At 37.8% G+C, this 27,782-nt stretch overlaps 1 protein-coding gene across 1 annotated transcript in view; it reads left to right on the top strand.

Annotated features, from left to right (window-relative positions):
- ibtk (inhibitor of Bruton agammaglobulinemia tyrosine kinase) overlaps positions 1-17,648 on the top strand; it is a 47,578-nt gene extending 29,930 nt beyond the window's left edge. The window contains exons 22-28 of the mRNA XM_081388082.1: positions 810-949; positions 4,486-4,601; positions 4,677-4,772; positions 5,092-5,241; positions 6,907-7,101; positions 15,837-15,963; positions 16,761-17,648. Coding sequence (XP_081244208.1) covers positions 810-949; positions 4,486-4,601; positions 4,677-4,772; positions 5,092-5,241; positions 6,907-7,101; positions 15,837-15,963; positions 16,761-16,886 — 950 coding nt within the window. The 3' untranslated portion in view covers positions 16,887-17,648. The remainder of the gene's footprint in view (positions 1-809; positions 950-4,485; positions 4,602-4,676; positions 4,773-5,091; positions 5,242-6,906; positions 7,102-15,836; positions 15,964-16,760) is intronic.
- Positions 17,649-27,782: the final 10,134 nt, after the last annotated feature.

Raw genomic sequence — 27,782 nt, 5'->3', positions numbered from 1 at the left:
AGTTTAGTCTCTCAATATGTATCAAATCGTGACATGAGGGTATCGTTACACCCCTACTAATTAGTTGTGTTTGCTAAGGCAAGCATCACTTTTAATATTGCTTATACTTAGGAATAGGGAGTTATTCAAATCCCTCTGTGGCCATTTTTGAGCTGGGTCAGTGTGCAACCACCCCAAAATACCCTCGCAACAGATAAATACCACTCACACTTTCTTCCGAAAATGAATATTGATCATCTAAATTGAGTGGGGCCTCATCTAAAAAACCAGGGGCCTCAGCAAACATCTATATGAGTTGCGGGATTAATTACAATTATTTAAATTAAAGGAGTAGTTCACAAAAAATGTAAATACTGTCATCATTTGCTCGCCCTCAAGTTGTTTCAAACCTGAATGAGTTTCTTTCTTCTGCTGATCACAAAAAAAAGGATATTTTGAAGAATGTCTGTAACCAGACAGTTGATGGACCCCATTGACTTCCATAGTAGGAAATCAATGGGGTCCATCAGCTGTTTGTTGATTCTTCAAAATGTCTTTTGTGTACAGCAGAAGAAAGAAATTCATACAGAAGAATTTTCAGTTGTTGAATTGTTTAGAATCAGGGGCCTCTGAATATAATGTTGTACAATCAAGGCCTTTAAGACAAAAAGGTTGAGAACCACTGATCTAAATGGTGCCCTGTACACTGAAGATCATGTGACCACAAAGCAAATGTAAATGATTCAGTCATTTCTATCACTCCAGTAGTTTTCCTGAATACAGATGCTCTTAGTTTGGACTGGATCTAGTTGACTGTTGTGTTTCCCCAGGTCTGTGTCGTTCGGTGAAGGCCAGTTCAGTGGAGTCTCTGCAGGAGCTCATCACGTCTGACTCGGAGGGCAGTTATATGGAGGTGGGCAGCCCTCGAGACCTGCCGTCCCCCATCTTCCAGGACAGGCCTGATACACAGGTAATAGCACAACACTTTACCATCAACTCACAATACTCCATAGTATAGACATTTCATTCTTTAACCCTCTGGGGACCAAGCTGTTTTTGTGGTCCTTGAGATGTTCTGACATGCCTTCACATTTGTGCTTTTTTCAGTTATTTATAAACATGTTAATGGCTAAGGTGTAAATTCACTCTATATAGCACAAACCGGGCTACCATAATATGCGAGCAACGTGTATGTAGATGTTTGTATTTTTAAGAGAATAATGTTTATGCGTGGTTATTGGAAAAAATTTAAATGAAAGTTGCTGAATTAAGACCACAAAACACATATTAAATATGTGTCCACAAGACTTTTGACTAATGGATGTTATCCCTTTGAGTTCTAGCTTCAAAATTATGTGAAAATAGTCTTGCTTTATCGTTCACAAAAAAAAAATACATTGATTTAAATGGTGTAAAACAGGTTTTGCTTGGAAAGCCAATATGCGAGGGGGAGGAGTAGTTTACACCTTAGATTTCAATGTCCCACCCACTCTGCATAATGACTCTGCATAATTAGCCATTCATTCAGGTGTGACACTGACTGAGCCACAATGCAAGGACAAAAGATGTATTTAGAAGAAGACTTATATTGACCATTTAAGATTTCGCTTACATCTCTCTTGTAAATATGTTTTGCTATTTTATAAAAAATGTTACAATTACAACAATAATTACAATTTCAACAATATTTCAAGTGTACTCTTTCTTTATAAAAAAGATTATAGGCCTACATTTTATCATATGTATTCATTAGTTTGAATATAGCCAACATTGGAACATCTAACATCTTAGTCTATGACTTTATTTTTGACAATTATATATATATATATATATATATATATATATATATATATATATATATAACGCGTTAGATATGAGCAGAAATTGCTAAACAAAAGCTTATTTGATGTGGCAGTATATTCTACAGTAGCCTAAAAACTGTACCCAAATCTAGTCAACAAGTGACTGACTGTAACGTTGTTTTTATGAAATATTAGGGCATATAAATGCTAATTTGCAGTTTAATACGTTGCTTATACAAATAAATTTTATTTCAACATATTCCAGTCGATTTTTACTCATCTCAGTAGGCTATAGCAAAGCAGTTTATTCTTTCACACACAGACGCGCGATTCATATTTAGGCTAAACAGTCTTTACAAATATGTACCCTTCATTCATCTCACAGAAAGGCGAGTCATATTATAGAAATGCGATTCATCTTTTTGCGGTTTGCATAGGCCTACACTAACGTATTCCACACTTGAGAAAAGAAAACAACCTACCTCACTCCTCAGCGGGATCTGCTCCTCATATCAGGATATATTGCTCCTCATATCAGCAACATCTTTTCTCCATAAGGTAGGCTATATTATGCCTCACTCGATCGCGACGCGCTTTGTTTACAGCTGATGTGGGCGTTTCACAGGTGTGAAATGGTTCTCAGAATTTGCATTTGAATAGCACGCGCTCTCCGGGGAGTGGTCACATTACTTTTGAATGGCTCGTAATGAGCTTGACTGGAGTCGCTCTCTTTTTATACAGATTACAGAAGCTGAGCATATTTGTTTTTTATATAAATTACTTCATTTAAAAGATGTGATCTCAAGCTTTATGCCCGTGGGTCTGTTTGCCTGTTTGACTGAATTTTCGCGGAGTTATAGATCATTTTCGAACGCGTTTCAAATGGGAGTTTACTGACAGAGAGAAGGCAGAAATCGCATCATGTTAATTTTTCTTTATTTGTCAAAAAGCAAAACACTTTATTTTTTTTATGAGTATACAGAAAAAAAATAGAAACTGAACAGGATCGATTGATGTATTACACGAAAATGAAAGATCAAAATTAACAGAGCATTTAGTGTTTATTTTCATTGCAAAAAAAAAAAACGAGCAAAACGCGCGGGCGCGTTTTTGGTCCCCAGAGGGTTAATATAAAAAAAAAAACTAAATGTTGTTTTCAGTTTCACTAATATCAATAATATTATTTATTGGGTAATATTTAACCCAAGATGATTTCCAAAAATGTTAATTATTTTTGGTGTAATATAATATTTAAATATTAAGATATTATTCTTAGTGTAATATATACTGTACTCTATACACTTATATACAGTTTAACAATACCATTAGTAAAATTTAAAGATGTACTACTACATTCTGATTCTGATCATGTCAGCTACGTCCTTTTAAAGGTCCCGTTCTTCGTGATCCCATGTTTCAAACTTTAGTTAGTGTGTAATGTTGTTGTTAGAATATAAATAATATCTGTAAAATTATAAAGCTCAAAGTTCAATGCCAAGCGAGATATTTTATTTAACAGAAGTTGACTACATCGAACGGCCCGTTTGGACTACATCCCTCTACTTCCTTCTTTAATGACGTCACTAGAACCGTTTTTTGACTAACCTCCGCCCACAGGAATGCGCACTTCGTATAACTTAGTGTGTTTACTCAGCTCTTACGGTGATTTTCTGAAGTAAAACTGACGCTTCATCTTTTGTGTGATGTACAATAAACTTTATTAAACTCATCAGTATGTTTGATCATCATTCAGACAGCAGACTTGTAGGCTATTAATAAATAATGGATACATACAAGCAGATGACAAATACGTTATAATAACCGTAATTAAACTACTAAACCATACCTGTTTCATCTCTATACAGCACTCTGACTCTGTAGGCATTATTGTCCGACTCGAAATGAACACTGTTACTGAGAGTTTCTGATATTATCATCATTCCATGAGATGAAATTGTCCTGAGAGACTGAGCGCTAGCTCATGAAGCTCCGCCCCCTGGGTCGTCCAGCAGCAGCTTATTTGCATTTAAAGGGCACACACTAAAACAGCGCGTTTTTCTGAGCCCAAAAAATGACAATTTAAACATGCTGTAAAAAATGATCTGTTGGGTATTTTGAGCTGAAACTTCACATACACACTCTGGGGACATCAGAGACTTATTTTACATCTTGTGAAAAGGGGCATAACATGGGACCTTTAAAGTTTTTATTTTTTATTTTATATTCACTATAGTTCAACATTTTGGGGTTAGAAGTCTTTTATTCTGCATTTATTTGATCAAAAATACAGTAGAATTGTGAGCAATATTATGAAATATTATTAGTTTAAAAGAACTGTTTTCTATGTGAATATATTCCTTTATTCCTTTGAATCAAAGTTGAATTTTTAGCATCATTACTCCAGTCTTCAGTGTCACATGATCCTTCAGAAATCACTCTAATATGATGATTTGCTGCTCAATTATTATCAATGTTGAAAACAGTTGTGCTGTTTTCAGGATTCTTTGATACACAGAAACATTCTAACATTGCTGTCGGACATCTTTTGTAATAAAATAGCTGTGAAAGTACCAAAATTTAAGTCATTTTTCTCTGAACATTTTTCCTCCCGCGAGAGTTCTCATATATCATTAGGCTGAGTAAATGATGGCAGAACTTTCATCGTTGCGTGAACTCTCCATTTAAGAAAAATTGTCTTTTGTAGGAGGAGAGACGTGGACCAGTGGGACTAAAGACACCTCCTGGCAACCCTGTTTTGAAAAATGGCCCCATTCCCACTAAGTCTTCCACTCCTGAACCCATCCCGACAGTCAAAGCAAGGTGATTTAAATATCCGTCACCGCAAGCAGTTGATCTTCTTCATTGGTGTCGCTGTAATTCTGAATGTATGTTCAGTCTCTCCAGACCAGCTCCTGTCCTGGACCTCAGGGCCATCATGGAGATGGAGGCCAACTCACTGACCCTGGGTGCCACAGCCAAAGGTCCCAGCTCGTAAGTCATGGTAGTTCACAGAACACAGTTAAAGGAATAACCTGTTTGAATTTCTTTCTTCTGCTGAACCCAAAAGAAGACAGTTGGTGATCCTATTGACTTCCATAGTAGGGAAAAAAAATACAATGGAAGTCAATGGGGTCCATCAACTGTTTGGTTACCAACATTCTTCAAAATATATTATTTTGTGTTCAGCAGAGGAAAGAAATTAATAAATGTTTGGAACAACTTGAGGGTGAGTAAATGATGACAGAATTTTCATTTTTAAGTGAACTATTCCTTATAGTGTCTCTACTTCATTTATTTTTTTAAATGCCAGATCGAGCAGCAGTAAAGCCGCGGTCACTCCCAGTAGGATGTCTCAGAAGCAGAGGAAGATGATGGCTCTGGCCTCCAGAGAGGGAAGCACGGAGAGCATGTCTGTGAAATCACCACCATCTGTTCCTCCAGTGAAACCTGTGAAGACCTGGTGAGAGCCTGATCACTTTCTGCTTTCCTTATTCCATTATGCCTGAGAAATGGGAAAACGGTAGGGTGACAGTACGGCCTCTTTGGGATTTCTAAATTTGGCTTGGCTTTCCTATTGACATGCTCTCTACAGTCCTCATACATAATATGCCAAGTGAAGTCACCTTTATTTATACAGCACTTTATACAATACAGATTGTTTCATAGCAGCCTCACAATAATAAACAGGAAAATAACAAATTCAGTGATGCAAACTTCATCAAATATGAGACAAATTCAAATTATGCTGTAAAATCAATGTTGCAAATTTGATTCAGCTATAAGCAGCTCTTCATATCGCAATAGTGTCATTATTCAGTCAATTCAAGTATTGATAGTATTGGTGGAGTTGAATGAATAATATTACTGAATAATTAAGTGTCTTCTAAACGCTGTACACGTGTTTGCATTGCTTTGATCAATTTCTGATCCCATCATCTCTCGCACAATGCCTGCAGACTACTGGTCAAATCGCTTTTCAGTCATTGCCCCCTGCAAGTGTAACTGGTGTCAGTAGCAAATGAAGATGCAAACCATTTACAAAGACGCATTATAGTCCAGCAAAGCACAAAACATCCCCGTGACCCTGTAGAGGATAAAAGCAGAATGAATGGATGGAAGTTAAACCACATGAACATCTTTTTTCTTTAAGAATCTTACTTTATTTCAGCTAACATTTATTTTATTTCAAGTAACAATGTTTTTTGTTGGGTTTGGTTTAAGTTTTAGGGTGTGTTCACAATTGGCATGTTTGGTTCGATTAAAATGAACTCTGGTGCGATTGTTAGTGCAGTTCATGTGAATAAGTGTGAACGCTGCCATCTGAACCTTGGAGCCACCAAACAAGCGGACCGAGACGCTGAAAAGATGGGTCTCGGTCCTAACGAACTCTGGTGCGGTACGGACGGACATGATGTCATAAACATGTGACTCTATAAAGGACAGAATGCTCAAGTACCGGTTTTTTCTCGTCATAGTCTCGATGTTGCCCGTCTGAGTTCATTACAGGCATCAGAACCGCGTCCCCTGATGTCAGAATAACATCATATGTAGCCATGCACATACAGTGAGCGCATTTATCCCAGAACACAGTATTGTTCTGTTGCGAAATATATGTAATAAAAGCCGACCAGGTTGTGAATGCATCCCTATGCCTTTAGGTTCGGTATCTTTAGGTTCGGTGATAAAATGCCAATGTGAACGCTAAGCAGACCAGGACTAAATGTTGTTGTTTTTTTGGTCTGGACCAAGTGAACCGAACTACAAGTGTGTGAACAACCTTATTAAACTAATAAATCTGATACTAATACATTTTAACATTTAATATGTTGTATAAATAGCATATTTATAGCTAGATCAGTGATACCTAATGCATTAAATAGTGCCTAAACTATTGCTAACAATTTTATCTCAGTTTTTTATCATTAAGAAGTACAAGACCATCAATTTTAAAAATAAAAGGTGGGAACATAAATACACAAAGTGTCACCCTGTATAAGGGGAATTAGTGAAAAGGATTTTGCCAGAGCCATTACCTTTGTGTCATTTGGAAACAGTGATTGTCTAATGATGTTTGTCCTACCGTTGTTGTCAGTTCCTCACTCACCTTGCATCATTGTGTTGTCAGGTCGACAGCAGTTCAGTCCCCGCCCTCTTCCTGTTCCTTCCGGGATCTTTTAGTGGAGGAGGAACAGCGTGGAAAACCCTCTCCAGTTTCCCCAGTGAAGGCCAGCAGTCCAGTGGCCACTGCAGGACCGCCCTTGTGTGCCAAAAGAGTGACCTTTAAATGTGCCGAGGGCAGCGACCCGGATAAACCCGCGGGGTGAGGAACATCTCATTCAGTGCACATTATCCATTCACTAAATGATGGATGCGTATGGCACACTAAACTGGAAATGGGTTCGCAAAGTCAGAAGTCCGATGATGCTTTCACACCCGCAGTTTGGTTTGAAATATGGCATGTTTCGCATGAAATTGTTGTTAAAGTGAAAGTTGAGTTCAGATGCACTGGAACTGTGGCGTGACTCGGTGCGCTCTTGTTAAGGAAGTAAAGAAACCTGTGCTTGCTCTTTAGCTGATGACGTCATCATTAGTTCAACAAGACGTATGTAAGGTATGACAGCAGCAGAAAGCCTGCCACACAAACAGCAGACGCAAGTGTCGTTTCACTCAGCTGGGTATAAAAGTATGAAAATAATAAATAAACACAATAGAGATGCACGATTAATTGTTAAAAAATCGTGTTCTCATTCCTAAATGACATCGATTCGCCTGTGTCTATTAAACCTTTGACAAAATCACAGCGAAACATTCTGTGATCTGTGTTGGCGCTGACCCAGAGAGAGCAGTTGTCATGTGTAGGTATGAAACAGCTTCACAAACACACAGTGTCGTTATCTCTGTGTTACAAATATTCATATTATCACAGAACAACTGGGTTAAAAGTTTTAACCCAGAGAAAAAAACTGACATCAACAAATACATGAACAAATTTCTCATGTGCTTTAAAGGGACACTTCACCCATTTGCATTAAGCTTTGCATTGTTAGAAACCCAGTCATACTATTGAATGGTCGTGCAACACTCTCTCATTTTCCCCTGAGATGGGAGAAATCTGTTATTTACCTCTTACACTTCCTCCTACAATGACGCAAAAGTCGTCATTTTGCGTCATTGTAGGAGGAAGTGTTAGAGGGGGGGATTTCTGTTAAGACTACAGACACTAGTTTCTCATCTTTCCCAGGGTGGGGCGCGCTCACGCTACAGACCTATTACAGATCAGTGGGTGGGACTTTACTCTCTGAAACTGAAAGCAATATCCTCCATCTTGTTTGTAGCTAAGCTAACAGGCGCTGTGGAGACAGATGTAAAGTTATGACAATAGCGGAGGAGAGTGCTCAATATGATATAGAAGAAGAGGATTTCGGAAGTCTGATGCTTGAATCAGGTGTTTGTGGCTACCTTTACAAGCCGCATTATAGCGAAGAGCAGCCGAGGCAGAAGACCTGCCTGCCGCGGACGAGGAGCCCGGACTGGCTCGAGTTAGGGCGGACCGGTGGCGCCGGTGATCTCACAATGCAGCTACGAACCGCTACGAACACAGAGATAGAGTCCGTCTGCGGCAAAGAATTTCAACGATGACAATTTCTCCTGGACGAAATCTCTGAATCAGACGAGGACACGGACGTTTGTGTTGAGAACTATCCAAGTTTCGCTCCGCATATGTTCTGACTGAACATCCAGGTACCATGCAATAATTCACCTTTTCGAAAGAAATACAAACGAGGAGTAATGCATTATATGAGTTCGCCAACTAACTAGACATTTTGTGTGAATGTGAAATGAATTTCAAGCTCTGGTAGTAGCTAGCCTTGTAGTCGGAAGAGTGATTTCTCTTATAGGCAGATATGCGCTTTCTGGATTAGTGGGAGTGGCTTGCGGAGCTGTGCAATGTGGTGCATTGTGGGAGTTGTTGTCTTTCATACAAATGCGTCCTGAAATTATTTTTTGTCTTTCCTCGGTCACGAAGGCACCAAATTCAAAAATTATTTTACATTTCGACTACATATATGACCCACTTTAAATAAAAAACAATGTTCAAATGGGTGAAATGACCCTTTAATGAAGAGTGTTGCGATCTTGAATGAATGATGTGTGGTTGCACATTGTGTTATTGTAGTGGTATTTACCCACCCCTAAACGTCACCATAAACTTATTGATCGCTTGACATGCTTTACCTTTTAGCTAGGTACACAAGATTAGTCCACACAAGACTTCTTAAACCATTTCTTAATGGACATCGATTTTAGCACAAGGATATTGATCATCTGGAATAGAAACGCCACAATTCTCCAAGCACAAAAATAGTTCTGTGCGTTCTCTGTTCACAAAAAGTGCGTTCTGGGATTGCTTTCTCTGTGAAGCTTGTGTGTGAGATTAGGTGTTATTCTGATTCTTGTTCAGTTATATGTTCCACTAGATGGCGCTGTAATGCTTCTTCATAACGAGGCCTGTGAGTGATCGGTCATGTGACTGAGATGCTGTAGTCAGTGAGGACTGAAGCCACATGTTACAGTTCATCTGTTGACATTTATTGGTGTGTTCTCTAGGTGTGATTCTAGGCTGATACTTTTAATTTGCTGATTTCTCAAAAAAGTAACGGGATGTTCTTGTTCTTGGGTTAGTAAGAACAAGAATATGTTGAAATATTCATCTGGAAATTATTGAAATGGAAACCAGAGTGACCGTGTCTTGGCACTAGTTGCTTTGTCGCGGTTAGTACACTGTGTTATTATGCAAACCCAGTGTCGTCTGAAGTTCAGATGATTTAGAGTGTCATTTAACCCTCCTAATGCATTAAAAAAAAGAAAACAGTATATACCTTCAGCTTGGAGCCGGTGGACTGAAAGCTTATGAAAGTCACAACTTAATATTTTCAAAACCATGTTTTATCTAAATCAGTAACTTATCATTAATGAGTGAATGCACAAAGGTTTTAAAGTTTTGCATGTTACCATGTTTTTTCCATGCTATTACTCAATTACCCGCTTTTATTAAAGGTGCAGTGTGTAATTTTTAGCAGCATCTAGTGGTGAGGTTTGCGAATTGCAAACACAGTCACTCACTGCCTATCCCTCCCTTTGCAAACTCGAAGGAGAAGCTACGGTGGCCGACGTAGGATCGGAAGATGTCGTCGTCTAAGTCTGAGTCATCAGAGAGTAGTAGCAAGTCAAGCAATGGTGTTTCTTTATATTATATTTTATATTAAATTATATTTACTTAAATATTCAGTAAAACCACATGATATTGCGATTTGTTATTTTTTACTTGTTCATCATTGTGTTAGTCTTTTATTCACTGACTTTACCATAGCTTGTTTCCATGCTAGTTAGTGTAAGATAAGAGCATCAAAGCAGCAGGTAAGGGGAAATAGCTAATGTTACGATGTCCGAGGCGTCGTTCAGACAGCATGTTTTCTCCACGTTTGCAGAGTCAGGGACAACCTGAGTATTCTGCTGCTTCTCATTCAAGTTAGTGACGAAGCGCACTCTGTAGCGCTGTTTGTTCGCTGTCGGCTACGGTAGAAACATGACGTCACGATATGTTGACCTTCATAGAAGGGGGGTGCACTCGGTTATGTAGATATAAAAGACTCATTCTAAGGTAAAAAAAACATAACGGTTCATTAAGTAAGGTCTTTATACACCACTGAAAACATAGTTATGGATCTTATATTGCATTTCTGTCAATAGATCCTCAGAAATATTACACATTGCACCTTTAAACCATTTCTTAATGGTCATTCGATTTTAGCAACAAGGATATCGATCATCTGGAATTGAAACGCCACAATTCTCCAAGCACAAAAATAGTTCTGTGCGTTCTGTGTTCCCGAAGCACACATGCAGTGCTTCCTTACAATATGGCCAAAATAAGGTGTCTTTCGCTGCCTCCCTTTGAAACGGGCTGCTTGTAGTGCACCGATGATAACTTAATTTTCAGCTTTTCTAGACACTCACCTCTTCCAACTACTGCCTTCGGGGAGAAGATATAGGTTCATCAGGGCCAAAACCAGCAGGCTGGCCAACAGTCTTTACCCCCATGCAGTCAGGCTGCTTAATGGGCAGTCTACCCTCCCATTCCCCATCGGACATCCCTCTGTGACATAATGTCTCTGTCCCTACACCCTCAATATCTGTGACCTGGACTTTGCATTGCTGCAAAAACACTCCAACAACCTTACCTCTATTAGATGTATTAATTGCACCATGCACTTTACTGGACATAGCACTTTATGGGGTGTTAAATTAGGTATGGGTAATTTAATTTATGGGGACATATATTGATAAGGCAAATGGGTGGACAACTTAAAACTATATGCCTGTCTGTTTTTGCTCTAACAACATTTCGTTGTTATCCTGTAACAATGACAAATAAACTGAACTGAACTGAACTGAACACTCACCAGTTTTTGGATCAGACCTTGTGTGTGAGATTAGGTGTTATTCTGATTCTTGTTCAGTTGTATGTTCCACTAGATGGCGCTGTAATGCTTCTTCATAACGAGGCCTGTGAGTGATCGGTCATGTGACTGAGATGCTGTAGTCAGTGAGGACTGAAGCCACATGTTACAGTCAAGCGCGAAGGAAGTCGACCGGAAGTTGAAGCCGGCCGCGTGCCACCATCTTGTAGCAGAACTTCACCTGCTGTTAGCATCCCATTGACTCCCATTCATTTTGGTGTCACTTTGACAGCGAATAACTTTACATCTGAGGCGTTTGAAGACTCCATTTGTCCATTATTTATTTCTAAAGAAACACGACAATGTATAAAATGCTCCATTACCTTGTAGCTTATGTTATGGCCCCGTAGAAGCAGTTTTTGTAAAAATAGGCTAACGATTGCGTCATAACCACGCGACTCTCTGTCGCACAGTAGAGAGATTACCGTATGGACGGGAGGAGACGCTCGCGGGCAATCGGGAGGACGTGGAGGCAAAATGACAAAATAATTAATCAGAATACCTAGCAAAAGTTTCTCCTGCTCCTAGCTCATGGACAGCTCCTACTCACGCTCTCCGTCTCTGCAAGATTCGGGAAGGGAATGATTCAGATTTCTCTCGGCACAGCTACTAGAAGACAGTCGGGTTGCTCACGTCACATCTACGTCGTCAAGCTCAGTTTGAGTCGGTTTGAGTCTGCGCGTCAGGAACGGAAGTCCTAAAATCGCTAAAAAATCGCTAAAAATGGGCTTCACTTGTCTCAATTGAGTTCCAATGAGATGGCTCTGTCCACTTCTTATACTGTCTATATATGGTTACAGTTCATCTGTTGACATTTTACTGGTGTGTTCTCTAGGTGTGATTCTAGGCTGATACTTTTAATTTGCTGATTTCTCAAAGAAGTAACGGATGTTTTTGTTCTTGGGTTAGTAAGACCCCCCCCCCACACACACACACGATTTCAACCGATAGAGTGTTGAAATATTCATCTGGAAATTATTGAAATGGAAACCAGAGTGATTATGTCTTGGCACTATCTGCTTTGTCGCGGTTAGTACACTGTGTTATTATGCAAACCCAGTGTCGTCTGAAGTTCAGTTGATTTAGAGCAGGGCTATTCAATTAGTTTCATTCGAGGGCCGCATTATCAAATCGAAAAGTTGAGGTGGGCCGGTGGGTTGGTTTGGGGGTTTAGCTTATTTATTGAAACATAACAGTTTCAATAAATAAGTTAAAGTAACCCTAAAAAAGTGTGGTAGGCCTATTTACTTGGAAATGTGATACCCAACAGTATGCAAATATATAAAACCATAATAAATAAAAACTTGATAATTTACAGCTGTGTACAACTCTTTTCCATGGAACAAATAAATTATTTATACAAACTTATAGCTGTTGGTGAGAAATAATAATTATTTTATTTATAATAGTTATGCTTAAATGAAAATATTCTGACAGTGAGACTTGATAACCACAGGCTACTCGCTCCCACTGTATAAAAAATGCCTAAACACAAGTTAAAAACTATACGCACCTTTACAAAGAAACTGACATAATTTCATAACAAACATTAATTATATTCCTCTACCCACCTAATAAATCTAATGCAATATAAAACACTATATTTACTATTATATAATATTATAGTATATATATTTACAATATTTATTTATTACTACATAGTATTCATACATTTCTGCCCAACCCATGGTAATTTACTACAGTACATTCATGGTAAATGTTTGTAAGGGTGATTAGGGGATTTAAAGTCTTCTAATTTCATTCATGCCACAATGTTTCTCCTGCTTTCCTCATCAGTCTTGTTGGGAATGTTGAGACTGTTTCATCCGAAACATCTCTGTCGAACTGAAACGCTTACTGGTTGTCGCAACGCTGTTTAATATAGTGACCGGGAGTAAACGCAACTCCCGTGCTGGGCCGTGTTGAAACAACTAGTGAAACAACTGAAAACATCGCTATTTGTTGTTACTGTACTGACCGAGAATCCGCTTCAGATGATTCAGTGACGGAGCAGTCCGAATGAATCCGAATTTTAGACCGTTATGCAAGCGCGTTTAGAATCAAACCAAAAGAATGATTCATTCACGAATTGGTATCGCTGGTTCAGTCGACATAAATTCGGGACACATAGAATAACTGCTAAAATATTCGCACGTAAAACGTTTCTCAGGTCAATTGGAGCGAGTATTAAACTGAATTAGCCGCATCGCCAGGAAAAGAGGAGGAGGGAGGTTGGTGCTGTCGGGCCGCATGGAGATGATTGGCTGGCCGCCAATTGAATAGCCCTGATTTAGAGTGGCATTTAACCCTCCTAATGCATTTAAAAAACAGTATATACCTTCAGCTTGGAGCCGGTGGACCGAAAGCTTATAAAAGTCACAACTTAATATTTTCAAAACCATGTTTTATCTAAATCAGTAACTTATCATTAATAAGTGAATGCAGAAAAAAAGGTTTTAAAGTTGGGCTTGTTACCATGTTTTTTTTCCATGCTATTACTCATATACCCCCTTGTATTAATAAAAGAAATTGAGAAATTATTTTTAATTTCAAATTTTTCAAGAATGACAGCAAAACCCAGTGTGATGCAAAACAAGTTATCAATATTTATGAGAAATTGTATTTGAATATATCGTTAGATGACATTTATAAGAGCATGTAATAGTAGAATTTCCAGTATGAGCACCATTGACTTCAATTAACTTAAATTCATATGAAACGTATAACTCATGACCGCCTAAATTTATGAAACCTACATATTCTTTTTCTAACAAAACAACACCAATACAACATCAATATTACTCTGAAATGTACTCTCAAACGAAATATATTCATTTTACTTGGATGAACTTTTATTATTTCAACATTAAGACATTATTTGATTTATTTATTTTTCTGAATTATTGTTTATGATGTGCGTGTCAGTGTAGGAAAAACGCTAAATGTATTTTACAGAAGTAATTTGAGACAAATCTAATGTAAAAAAAAACAAAAAAACAGCATAATTTCATGTGTAAAGACACGGACCTGAAAGCAAAAGGTGTAACAATTAAATTTTTCGTTTTATTTCTGTGGAAAAAAATAATAATAAAGAAAAGAAAAAAAGTGTATTTTGACAGTCTTAACACACTTAAAAAAAATCTTTGAACCAGAAACTATGGAATTTTTAAAGACATTTCATGTACCTCTTCCGGGTAAAAACGGACCCGAATGCAACAGGACGTCCGTCTACTATATGTGGTGCACGAGAGGTGCTTATCTGTGGTGTTTTCTGGGATGCTCTGCTCTCCAGGACGTCCAGTGTGACGTGTCCTCCTCCATCATGTGTCAGCACTGATCTGACCTGACCCTGGGCCCGGCGTCTCTCGGTCACATCAGCTGCCCGCTGGGCCTGTGTTTATGAGTCCAGCGCTCGAGCAGAGGTCTGAATATTTATCAGCAGCCCGTCTGTGATTGTAATCTATATTGATAAGGGCACACTTTGTCACAAACACACTCATCCCTGGGGCTCGACGTCACCTGTGTTTACGAGCGCGATGAGAAGGCAGGCTGAAATCAGTGTGTGGAAAGCGGTTGTTTTACCTTTGGTGTTTTTGTGTTGTGTACAGTGTTGGGTGAGTTACAGATGTAAATAATTTCTAGCTACGAAGTACATCTCCAACCGTGACATTACTGTAACAATTACTCTCTGAAAAGAAATGCATTACTTATTACTAGTGCTGTCAAATAAATTAATCGCATTTAACATAAAAGTCAGTCAAATCAAACATTGTTCTGTAGACATCGTGGAAGAATGTAAATGAGCAAAAATGTAAAAAATAATGAGCATTAAATATTTTATATTAAATTTAAAAATAATAAATTAAAACACAACCAGTGTAATTACTTTCCCCTTGAAAAAGTAATGTAAGGGATTACTCTTCATTTCTCTGTAATTTAATTAGTTACTTCTGATGTAATTGAAATGAATACTGTATAGACTATAGAACAATTCTATATAAAACAGTAGTGGATTTTACATAAACATTTTACATCTAATCATCTAATGTTAAAATGTGTGTTCTTAATGTAACCATCTCCCGTTAAAAGCTAGGGAATAATTTATGCAACTTTATTTATTTGAAAGAATTAAGAGCAGTTTCATGTCTATGCTGGTATTGTTCAACTGGTTGAGCTTGAGATGGGATTTAGGAAGTAAATAGGGCTTTCAAATCGATTAATCGGGATTAAACGCATGTATGATAATAATGTTTATATAATATGTGTGCGTACATATATGTGTATATATATATATACAGTGTGTGTGTGTGTGTGTGTGCGCAATATAAGTGTCAGAGCCGTTGTTGTGACGATCCTGTTTTCTGTCGTTTGCTGAATCATTAAGAAACAGTGGAAAAAGAAGCAGGTTAAATTCCTCACAATTCACACGCCTGAGTCAATTGAAGCATTCGAAGCAACTTCGTTATTCCGCTTCGGAGGAAGTTACTCAGCATTGAACCTTGTTCTCTCTTGTGTTTTTTCTTCTTCCCATCAGCCCTTGGGTGCTGAGAGCAGCCGGAAGCCCTCCGTCCACCTCTACGTTTGCCTCCATTGTGGAGGAGGAGAGAAAACAGGAGGCGGCACTGATCCGCAGCCGCGAGAAGCCGCTAGCACTCATACAGGTCACGAGATTCGGCATTATCTGCATGTTAAAAAAAAAAATAATAATAATTTTACATGTACTGCGTTAGGTCATAGCACTTTCATACTGTTGTCATCCTGTTAGTTTAATTGCTTTTATTGTTCTCATTTGTAAGTCGCCTTGGATAAAAGCTAAATTAATAAATGTAAATGTAAATGCATGTGACTTAAAAACAGGAACTTTAACCTGGCAATGACATTAGTTAGTTCAGGTTGTCAAATGGTATAACTGCGAGGAAACAGCGTGATATAAATGGTTAAAAATCCAAGCTACTTCAAACGTTTTCTACTTTTGAATGATAATGATTAAGATATGTACACTAAAAAGGAAATATGTACGTTTAGCTTTACACCGCTTGACGTCGTATTTAAATCTCAACTTTGGATAAAATTGTTATAAAATTGTAAAACTATGAAAAAGACACTGTTGAGTGACAGTAAAGACTACATTGTTGCAAAAATATATCCATTTCAAATAAATGCTGTTCATTTGAACTTTCTAAAGGGTCCTGAGAAAAATGTATCTCGTTTTCTACATAAATATGAAGCAGCACAACTGTTTTCAACATTGATAATAATAATAAATGTTTGTTGAGCATCAAATCATCATATTAGAATGATTTCTGAAGGATCATGTGACACTGAAGACTGGAGTAATGATGCTGGAAATTCAGCTTTGATCAGCCTCTACGAACTGTGCAAATGTGTATTACACTAGATTTCTTTTTTATATTTTTGTCATTTACCCTTCAATTCCGTTTTTCTCATTTTACTTTAGATTGAAGAACGAGCCATTCAGGACCTGTTACTCCATTACAAGGCCGTTAATAACCCAGAGGAGCTGATCTTGGTGGAAAGAGCTCCACAAGGTCCAATCGCCACCCCCACCTGGAACAAACGCTGATACTAGCACAGCGCTACCGTAACACCCATCACATCACATCACATCACGCTTAAGTTTCAAGCAGTGTTAAGCTGCATCTCAAGCCGTGTCCTGCTTTCCAATGCACACTTGTTCTCCTAGACTGCTTGCTTTTTCTTTCTGTGCACTTTTTTCATTCATTTAGCTGTTTTCTCTTAAGAAAAGACTGGAACGTGAAGTGTAATCTGTTGTTCTCAGCTCCGAAGAGTCGCCGCATGTGCCAAAGGATGTTTGTATCTCTTCTTTCTTGATGATCCTGTGGTGCAGTGATCTACATCTCACAGGTGTGTGTGTGTGTGTGTGTGTGTGTGTGTGTGTGTGTGTGTGTGTGTGTCTGTCTGTCTTATGGAGGCTAGGCACACACACATAAAACTCACCCATTGTGACAAGATGAAGAAAATCCAATCAGCCGTGAAAAGCAATAAAGACTTTATTAGGCTGCTCACGAGGTCTGTTCGAGGCCGCTGGTTTAAAAGAAACTTGTGCACGACGAAAGGAGCTGAGATTTACAAATGTGCATTTTATATTTTGCTTCCTCATGCAATCCACATTAATAACATTCTCATTTGGGGCTGGGTGTAATTATACTTTATTATGTTTAAGTCATTATCACAATATGATTGGCACTATAGTTTAAAAAAAAAGATTATTGTTCTTTCTTTGAATACCTCTTAGTCATGTTTGCTTAATGTTAAGAGAAGATATTTGCAGTGGCATGCAATAAAGAGGTGAATGTGAGCATCAGCGATTGTTGTTTTGTCTTCATGCATCTCTAAAGGGAAAGTTCACCCACATGTTGTGGTCTGTGAAAGTCTCCAGATCTCCATTGGTACTGTAGGTCAAACAGATTGATACATTTTGCAACAATTGCGTATTACATACAATGTTACATATCCTTACAATTGTAACATATTAATCTAGGATTGGAGCTTAACATGAAAATATTCACCGTCATTCTAGCATAACTTCTGCACTGTGGCTTGGTCAAGCCTTAGACCTTATAATATTATTTAGTACCTCGGTTTTTTTATTTATTTTATGCTCTGGTTCAGACAATCAAGTTCGCCAAACCCTTAACCTAAATTCATTGCCCTTGATTCATTGACTTCCTTTTCTTTTCTTTAGGGGTCCGTGAAACCAAGATGCTGAACCCTATTGCATTTACTGTTTTGCCAGTTATTCTTTTTCGGCTCTAAAAGTACATATATATCCAATATTGTTTATCCCTGGGACATTTTTTCCATTTAACATTTTCTGAAAAACATACTTTTACTAAATCTTCCAAGGCCATTGGTTCGATTTGCACCAAACTTGGCACGTATCATCCCAATATCCTCAAGACAAAAAGTTACAAGAATTCTGATCCAATAATGCGTTGTGAAGACATAAGTATATTAAATGGTCTGACATCTTTGATTTTGACTACTCGACCTGAATCTGCTCAATGCAATGTCCAAACTTGATGAAACTTGATGCACATTGACAAGGTGTATCAATATCTGCCAATAGGGGGCGCTACAACTGAAAACCTGTCATAACTTAATTTAATGAAATAATAATAATGAACAATAATGAAATTTGATGTGTATTTGAATTTATTGAAAGGATAGCCCCTTGAGATGTAACACCACATTTTCGAGGGGGTCGCAATAACGCATACACACTACAATACAAAATACAACACATTTAAAGCAAACAAACAAATAACAAAAAAAATATATGAATAAAAAAATCACTTGAACAGACAAACAGCTCACTCCCCTATTCTCCCAGCTACAGTCTCCAACTGTATTAGACAAACAGGAGCATGTACACACAAGAGGACATACATTTTAGTGCAAACATGACAATCTAAATGTATACCTGCACCCTGAGAGGTGGCAGAAATAAAAATAAAGAAAGAAATAAAATGAACAGGATGATAAGCGTTGGTATAAAAGCCTTGATTTAAAAACATGAGCAGGTTGTTTTCAGATGAGAAAATAGATTAGTCCTAGATTAGAGACGAGGAGGGAGATTGTTCCAGTCCGGTCGAGCTTTGTCCTGGAATGACCTGCAGTAAAAATTCTCGGGACACAAAGAAACGGATGCTGCGTGTGTCGAAAGGGATAGGAGGATGTAAATGAAGCCAAAAGCTGTTTTAAATAAGAAGGGCCATTAAAATGAACGCATTTGAGAAGAAACTGGAACCAGTGGTAATGCCTTCGGGATTTTGGTTGGAGCCAATCAAGAGTTTCATACAGCGTACAATGGTGTGTTCTCAAAACAATACAGAAAGAATTGTGAATGACATTTAGAGGTTTTAAATTGGTATCTGAAGTGTTTTGGTAAATAATATCCGTCAATAATAGGAAGAATTAATTAGGAGATTAACATTTTGAGCGATAAAGGGAAAACAAGCAACCATATGATTTTTTGAAAATAAAATCAATGTGAGGCTAAAGGACAGTTCAGGGTCAAGCCAAAGACCAAGACGTTTAAATAGATCAACCTTAGTGAGGGGTGAACCGTCATCAAAACTAACATTTAAATCAAAGGAATGCGAACAAACGCATCTTTTGATAAACACCATACTGCAAGACAGAAGTTTGTTTTTATAAAACCAATCCAGTAATGAGTAAAATTCTGACTGCAGAGAGGACTGAATGTATGAAATATCAGAGTGGGAAGAGTAAATAACAGTGTCATCTGCATAAAGATGAATGAAAGATTGTGAGCAAGGTCATTAATAAAGGCACAGAAGAGCAAAGGACCCAGTGTTGAGCCTTGAGGAACACCATTATCAACAACCAAATAAACAGAATAAGAGCCTTGAAAAGGAACATATTGGCGTCTGTAATGGAGATGGGAATTAAACCAGAGGAGAGAGTTTATATCAAAGCCTGTAGAGTGCAATTTAGTCCACCATGACTAATGCTTTAGAGAGATCAATGAAGATTGCACTGGTAAGTTGGCCTTTATCGAAGGAAGCAAACAAATCATTGGTGCATTTCATTAAGGCCTTAGTGGTGGAATAGGTGGGTCTAAAACCGGACTGAGATGGAGATAAAATTTTAAACCGATTAATGTATTTTGATATTTGATTGAAAATTAGTTTCTCGGAAACTTTCGCAACAGTGCAAATAATAGAAATTGGATAGTTGTTCAGATCAGATGGGTCACCGCTTTTAAAAAGAGGGGTAGCACATTTAGCACATTTCCATATGGAAGGTATTGAGCAAGTGGACAGAGACAAATTAAATAGGTCGATAAGAGAATGCATTATCTTGTTTTGCATAACTTTCCTACATGAGGCTATGCACTATATTTGATGAGAATCGCCCACTAGGTGGCACTATAATAAGCTAATTTATGTTTTTGTTAATAACTGAAAATGTGATGGCTAGAATAAAAATTCATCTTTCCTCTAAATCTTTCAGTGATCCATTTCAATTGTGTCGCCTAATCATCCACATGAGTCAATGCTCTATATATATATATATATATATATATATATTAATTGGCCAATTTAATATATACAGTATATATATTATATATATATATTATATATATGTACACACACACTAAATGGCTATAATTACAATGAAGGTGTAAAAGGTTTCCGATATATTACGATGTGGGATTTTGTCCGGACAGTATAAATTAGGGGCCAGATTTACAGCTCCAACATAAATCTTTTGCCGTTAAAAGATACTGTCAGAATTTACTAATGACACACAGTGAAAAATTAGCGCTGAAAAGGCGTGGACGGTTATTTTTGCGGCTGATATTATTACACATGCATTTGTAGAAGTTTCCCTTTCAGGTGCAACATTTATGGGAGGAGAGTATGAATCACGGGAGGTGATTTCTGGTATTTGCACCATTATTTACCGAGCAAAAGATGCACCAGACGCTAATTTGCGCTGCTCTTGGTAGATTGTGTTGGTCATTATGGAAATGATCCTCTGTGTTCTTTAATATGCAAGTCTTAAGTAGATCATGTGCACAACTTTCCACTCCCGTCGGCACTTTTGTGGTATCGCGCTCTTATGCCGATTTGCCCTGTTTAGTTATTCTGCGATCGGTCTGCGCAGCGCCTTTTCAAGCCGAACACACCCAATGATCGGCTCAGCTCATGTGAAAATGAGTTATTAAAGGACCTCTTGTCCACCTCATCCTGTTTTAGCAGACCGCTGTTGACTCTCTGTTTTTACAGTCATCGGGGTCAGAGAACAACGTGTCTCCAGTGACGTTACTTCAGTGATGTCACCTCTCTTTCATTTGTCAAATTTGCACTCATGCAGTCATCTCAAGCCCGTCCTAATGAATTTGATGTTTGGTGTGATTTGATTTAGGAGACAGTCCTTTCCTTACGAGCAAACCTCTCTCTTTGCATATGTTACAATCATCAGAGAATTAAAAAGCAGCCGTTAACAGAGTGCATCAGATGACCCTCCATAAATAAGAGCATGATGGTTAAGGGTCCTAATGTGCAGTAATGACTGCGACGCTTCAGTTCAAGCATCTGCCAGACATGCAGTGAGAGGAATGATAATCACTTACTTGACTGAATTAGTCAGAGAGGAGATATGATGCCCGGGAGATTGGGAAGAAGTATGCAAAGCTGTTTCAAAAGCTGCCACATGTCTTAATACAGTGTTTTAATATAATTAACAACATTTAAAACAGCTTTTGTGGTTTTATGACAATATACATCAATGCACTATACAGTTCAGTATGCTTTTTTAAATATAGAAATCAATACTTTTACTCAGCATGGATGCATTAACCCTCTGGCTCAAAAAAAAAAAAAGACTTTTTTTTTCTTCAGTGATCTAATTGTACTATATTTTAGTTCGATAATGTTTTTTTATTTAATATTTTGTATTTTTAGAGGATTTTATGGTACTTCATTATTTTTATGCTGTAGTTAATCCATTTATTCACTTTTTTGGCATGGAACTGAAACGGTCTTAAACGGTCATAAATCTTGAATGCTGTGGAGATAAGACTCAAGTTTAGTCTCTTTTTAAAGACAACACTTTGCTGAAGTGAAAAAAGTTTAAAAAAGTGAACTTAAAAAGTTATAAATAATTAGAATTAAAAGATTTCTTTTTCAAATAAATTTTCCTCAAAAAATATTAAGGATATTGTTTGTAATATTGTTTCTTGATCATCAAATCGAGAATTAAATTCTGCTAATATTTCACAATATTTCTGTTTTACTGTATTTTTGATTCAATAAATGCAGCCTTGGTGAGCAGAAGGACATTTACCGACCCCAAACTTTTAAACAGTAATTTTACATAAATTAAAAAAACAATTACACTAGAATTGGTAAAGGGTTTCTAATGTACTTTTGTGTTACAATGAATTAAATATGACTTCACTAGATTGTCAAAACCATGACCTGTGTGTGTTGGATACAGAACAAAATCAGCATTTTAAGAGCGATACAGACACTTGACATGTTTAAGACAAGCTGCTTTTCATGCTGTTCATGTTACGTCACATAATGTTTAATCCATCATATCTGATAGCTGTGTAATGTTTCTCATTAGCCTGATGCCTGGCAACCACATCCACTCTGAACGTGGCTCATCCAATCACGGAACTGTGTTACAAACGAATTATGTCATGATTACAGTTTAATGGACAGTTTGTTGAAAATCCAGGCTGTGCTGCATCAACAAACTCTGGTTATGGAAAATCCTGCAGGATGATTTAAATGACTTACTCTGGTAGTTGTTTTAAAGGAAGAAACATCTGATATGGAGCTCCACAAAGAGAAATACACCAGAAACCCATGCCATCATCAACAAAAACGCTATTTGCTCTGTGTACTTTATGAAAGCATTACAGTCTTGGATAAGCAAATGGAAACTAAACATTTAGATCTCCTAATCCTCTTAGTGTTGAATTGATTTTTCATATGTTCATATTTGTTTGCTCTGAGGTTTTATCATGGCAAGATAAATTCTTAAATCCCTCCTATCATAGAAACTTGTAGTCAGTTCTGCTGAACACAGAAGAAGATATTTTGAAGAATGTCGGAAACCAAAGAGTTGATGGACCCCATTGACTTCCTACAATGGAAGTTTGGTTTTGGTTTCCGACATTCTTCAAAATATCCTCTTCTGTGTTCAGCAGAAGAAAGAAACTCATACAGGTTTGGAACAACTTGAGGGTGCGACAATTATGACAGAATTTGTCATTTTTAAGTGAACTATTCCTCTACATGACCGCATTTATTTGACTCATGTCAGCAATCGCACATCACTTTTCCCCTCTGACACTAGTTACTCTTTATTTTCGAAGAGAAGCCGTTATGAAGAGCGACTCTTACAGTCCGTTCTGTCAGAGTGACTTGTTTCTGACTCTTGTTTCTGATCTCATTGAGCTCATGGAGCATCAGTGTGGATTAGCAGATTCTTGTTAGTGAACTGCTCTGAATAATTACGGCTACGAGTGCAGTGTATTCTGAGCGTGCCCAGAACGTGCTTACCTTTCAGTGACATCGCTGATCTCCCACGCCGCTGAGCTCATGGGGGTTTCACCACGTGCCTCTCGGGATCTCAGATCGGATTCATTACGTATAGGTTAGTGTGTAGATAGAAAGAGACCTCTGAGAAAATGAGCATGTGTTGCTGGGCCAGGATAGGCCTTTTCCCCTGCAAGCCCTGAGAATACTAATGACAGCCTTCCCTAGTTTTAAAATACTGGATAAAATATATCTTAATGCTGCCATTGTTTTGTCTCAAGATGCACATCAGTAATGAATTTTTCTAGGGCATGTTTATGAAAGCTACTTAAATGCTTTAATTGAACTAAGGCCTAATCCTGGCTTAATCTGAGCCTTGTCTGTGAAACCGGACCTATATTTTAAAGATGAAAATCATCAGTAATTATAATTATGTAAAGTATAAAGGGGTTAATTCTAAATAATTGAATTAGAATAAATTTTAAATGCATGTTAAACGTGATAATTACAGTAGTTTGTTCTCTTTGGCTTTATCTAATCAAACTAAAACTCGCTTTCTTGGGAATATTGTTTTAATTGGTCATCAGTTTAGAGGTTTTCGTGTCCTTAGTATCATGTTTCATTCTGTTTAGTTTAGTGTCCTAATTAGTTAAATTCCTTTAACTAATAGAAGAATGAAAATTCACTCACCTCAGGGCCTTCCAAGATGTTTATGACTGACTTTCTTCAGCCGAAGTGTTTCCCAACTTTTGAGAGTTTTGTAGGCAAACACTTCAGGATTTGTCTCTAATGCAAGTGAATGATGCTCAATGTAAACCATATTTTATGCTCCAAAATCAATATTTTGGGAGCTTTAAAGTGCTGATGAAAAAGGGTAATCTCAAGTGAAATGATCAGTCATTTTCTAATTTAAAAATGTACATACTTTAAATGCTCGCCTTGGTCCAGCTCTGCGATAGAGTTCACGACCTCTTGTGTGACATGTGCAAGTTGGGAAGGTCCTTTAATTCCCTTAAAGGCACACTATGCAAGATTTGTACCTTAATATAACAGCTTCGAAATCATTTTGTATGGTAAACGAATTTGTAGTAGGGCGAATCATCCCGATAGCAAAGCGCTGGCAAAACCAGCAATGCAGGTTTGAGAGGGGGCGCCCCGACAAATCTCGCGAGAATCACGACTTGCTTTACGGCACGACGTCACATCAACAACATATGAAGCAGCCTCTATGGAAGACACTAGCACGCATTTCAGACGTGAATCGTTTGAGAAAAACTGAAACTGCATAGTGTGCCTATAATTCCATTATTTATTCCATTATTTCCATACTGTTATTTTTGGCACACAGTGAATGTCTCACGTATAGTTGACTAAAGGGATCGTTCACCCAAAAAGGAAAATTAGCCCATGATTTATAAAAAAATGTCCTGGCTCTTCCAAGCTTCATAATGCCAGTGAATGGCTGTATGCCTTTGGAAGTCCATCAAAGCGCATCCATTTATGATTTAAGTGCTCGACAATGGCGTTGTGCGTCAATTCAAGTGTTTCTCCTTTGGTGTAAGTCGACTTGCGTAGGCCGTCTGTCGGAAGCTAGATATTTCAGTCGATAAAGTTTTAAATATGGATATTTTTCTTACACGAACGCATCTCTTCACTTCCGGAAGGCCTTTATTAACCCCCGGAGAGCCGCGTCGAGCACTTAAATCATAAATGGATGCGCTTTGATGGACTTCCAAAGCCATTCACTGCCATTATGAAGCTTGGAAGAGCCAGGACATTTTTTAATATAACTCCGATTGTATTCGTCTGAAAGAAGAAAGTCATATACTAGGATGGCTTCAGGGTGAGTAAATCATGGGCTTATTTTCATTTTTGCGTGAACTATCCCTTTAAGTATGAACAAGAGAAATTATTTTACACCACTTTAAGGACCTGACATGACTAGAATAAATGAACTCAGCAGGGAATGGGGATTATGTAATGACTTTCACTCTGGTATTCTCCCAAAACTGACTAAGAAAAAGTTACTATAGTTACCGAGACCACTGGTCCAACAGAAAAGCAGAGGACAAATGACGCATCCTAACTCTAATGTTTATTTCCCTGCTTTCTCCATGTACTGCAGTGAGACAGTCGTATTTAGTAAATATGCATTCAGTCGAAACATTCTGGCAAATATTTGGGCACATGTTTTATATGAAGGCTACACATACAGACAAAAGTATGAAGCAGAACAAAAACCTCGTGAATAACCTTGAGTGCAAAAGACTATCATAAATCACCAGTGTTTTACAAAAAGCTTAACATAATATAATATAATAATAACTAACTAAGCAATTGGAGGTTTAAACACCACTAGACCTGATCCATGAACTACTAAAAGTGTAAATTGTGCAAATAGTGTCAGTTATTTCCTTTCAATCTTATGTAATTTTGTATTTAATGCATTATGTGGTGCATTACTTGGTCACTTCATGCATCTTGATTTATTGGTTTGCTGTCCGATTAAACACAAATGTTTATTTGCAATAGGGATATAAATATGACTTTCACACTATATGCTATAGTTAATTTCAATAGCAATGCTAATGAACAATGCATTTAACTCGTATGAGACTTAAACATCATCAAAGGTTTGAGTGATCAGTAAAAACACATGAAGTGAGCAAATTCAAATACCATAGACATGATGCTTATTTATTTATAATTCGGCTTTTCCGTAGAGCTCTTTCAATAGTGTGGGTTTCTGAAGAAAAGTGAAGTTATTTAACTTGATTGTAAACATAATGCACTGAAACACATGTTTGTTTCATTTACCAGTTGATGATGACTGGTGAAGATCAGGTGTCTTTAAATCTGGGTATGTTTAACCCTATGAACTTACAGAAAATAAACAAAGCTCCATCCTTAAAAAGCCGTCCTCATGGGACATACACGTACATGTAGGACACCTCCACATGTTATTTCTAAGATATATTCACTCTCAGAAAAAAAGGCACAAAATCTGTCACTGGGGTGGTCTGTCACAAAGGTACCGCCCCAGTGACAGAATTTGTACCTTTTTTTCGGGAGAGTGTAAGCAATCTCTTGCCGTGTCAATAGCAGTCGATGGCTGACAGCCCGTGGTGATTATTTCAGATAAAGAGTTCAACAGCAAACACATTTGGCCACTTAGTTTGATTTGTGAAGTTGTCAGCTGCAATCTCTTTTTGTTTATTAGGATGCGAGTGTTTGTCAGCGGAGTGACTCAGAGATGTGGCTTGTCCCAGTAAATGAAGTGTTTACAGCTGCAGAGACACAATTCTTGTCTGGACAGATCAGACTTCTGGCCCGGTCAGGACTGAGTCACGTATTGAAAACTGCAGCACTTGTGGGCAAGCGGTTGGGACCATGTGAGGGATTTTTGGTCATGTACCATTGCAATTCCGTGATATTGCCTACTTTTAAGTTCTTGGAATACCACGAAAATATATTGAGACATTTAGTTGAATCCAAGAGAGAGATGCGGGACACAGAATGAACGGGTAACTTTAAAGATAAATCAGGCAATAATGAACATAATATTAACACGAGACCATGAACTGAACAAACTGAGGGCTCATATACAAGGAGGATGATACTCAAAGAAACAGAGAACGGGTGTGTGACCACATCTAAAGATGAACTTGAACATGGGCAAAACAGTAACAAGGAAACCTATGATGAGGAACTAATCAAGATAAAGAAACAGAGCATGACTGTGACGTATACCCACTCTGGGAATTAGATAGATTGATAGATAGATAGATAGATAGATAGATAGATAGATAGATAGATAGATAGATAGATAGATAGATAGATAGATAGATAGATAGATAGATAGATAGATAGATAGATAGATAGATAGATAGATAGATAGATAGATAGATAGATAGAGTACAGATATGAATATGGGTTAGTGGTCAGTAATAGGTTCTGTATGATTGTACTGTAGGTGTACTGGTCTTGCTCGCAGGGTTTAGCCTGTGTTAACCTAAATGGGATCAGAGCGATTTAAAGGGCTGGGTGAGTGCAGTGACGCAGGGCTTTGTGTCCGCGGATGAATCCTGACTGACAGCTGCCCCACTCTGACATGAGCTGGAGACTCAGTCCCACATACGGGACAGCCAGACCTCAGGCTTCAGGTTATGAATCCTGGACATGTTTGCTGGTGTTTCTAGAACTGAATGCTGAATGTTTTCTACAGCTGGAAAGAGTCATTTATTGTTCAAGACGCTTTTCTATCACGTCCCTAGAGGGCAATAAAAGACACCAAATGTCCTGACACTGACCCTCAATTTACTTTGCAACTTGTTGGGACTTTCTTCCAAAACGTTTTAATCTTCTCAGGTGCAGATGTGCTATTGTTGAATGGCTTTATTGCATTTTCAGCTACA

Source organism: Scardinius erythrophthalmus, assembly GCF_964197995.2.
Source record: "Scardinius erythrophthalmus genome assembly, chromosome: 16".
Lineage (NCBI taxonomy): Eukaryota > Metazoa > Chordata > Actinopteri > Cypriniformes > Leuciscidae > Scardinius > Scardinius erythrophthalmus.
Note: the sequence above shows the minus strand (reverse complement) of the source record. Positions and strands in the feature narration are given on the sequence as shown.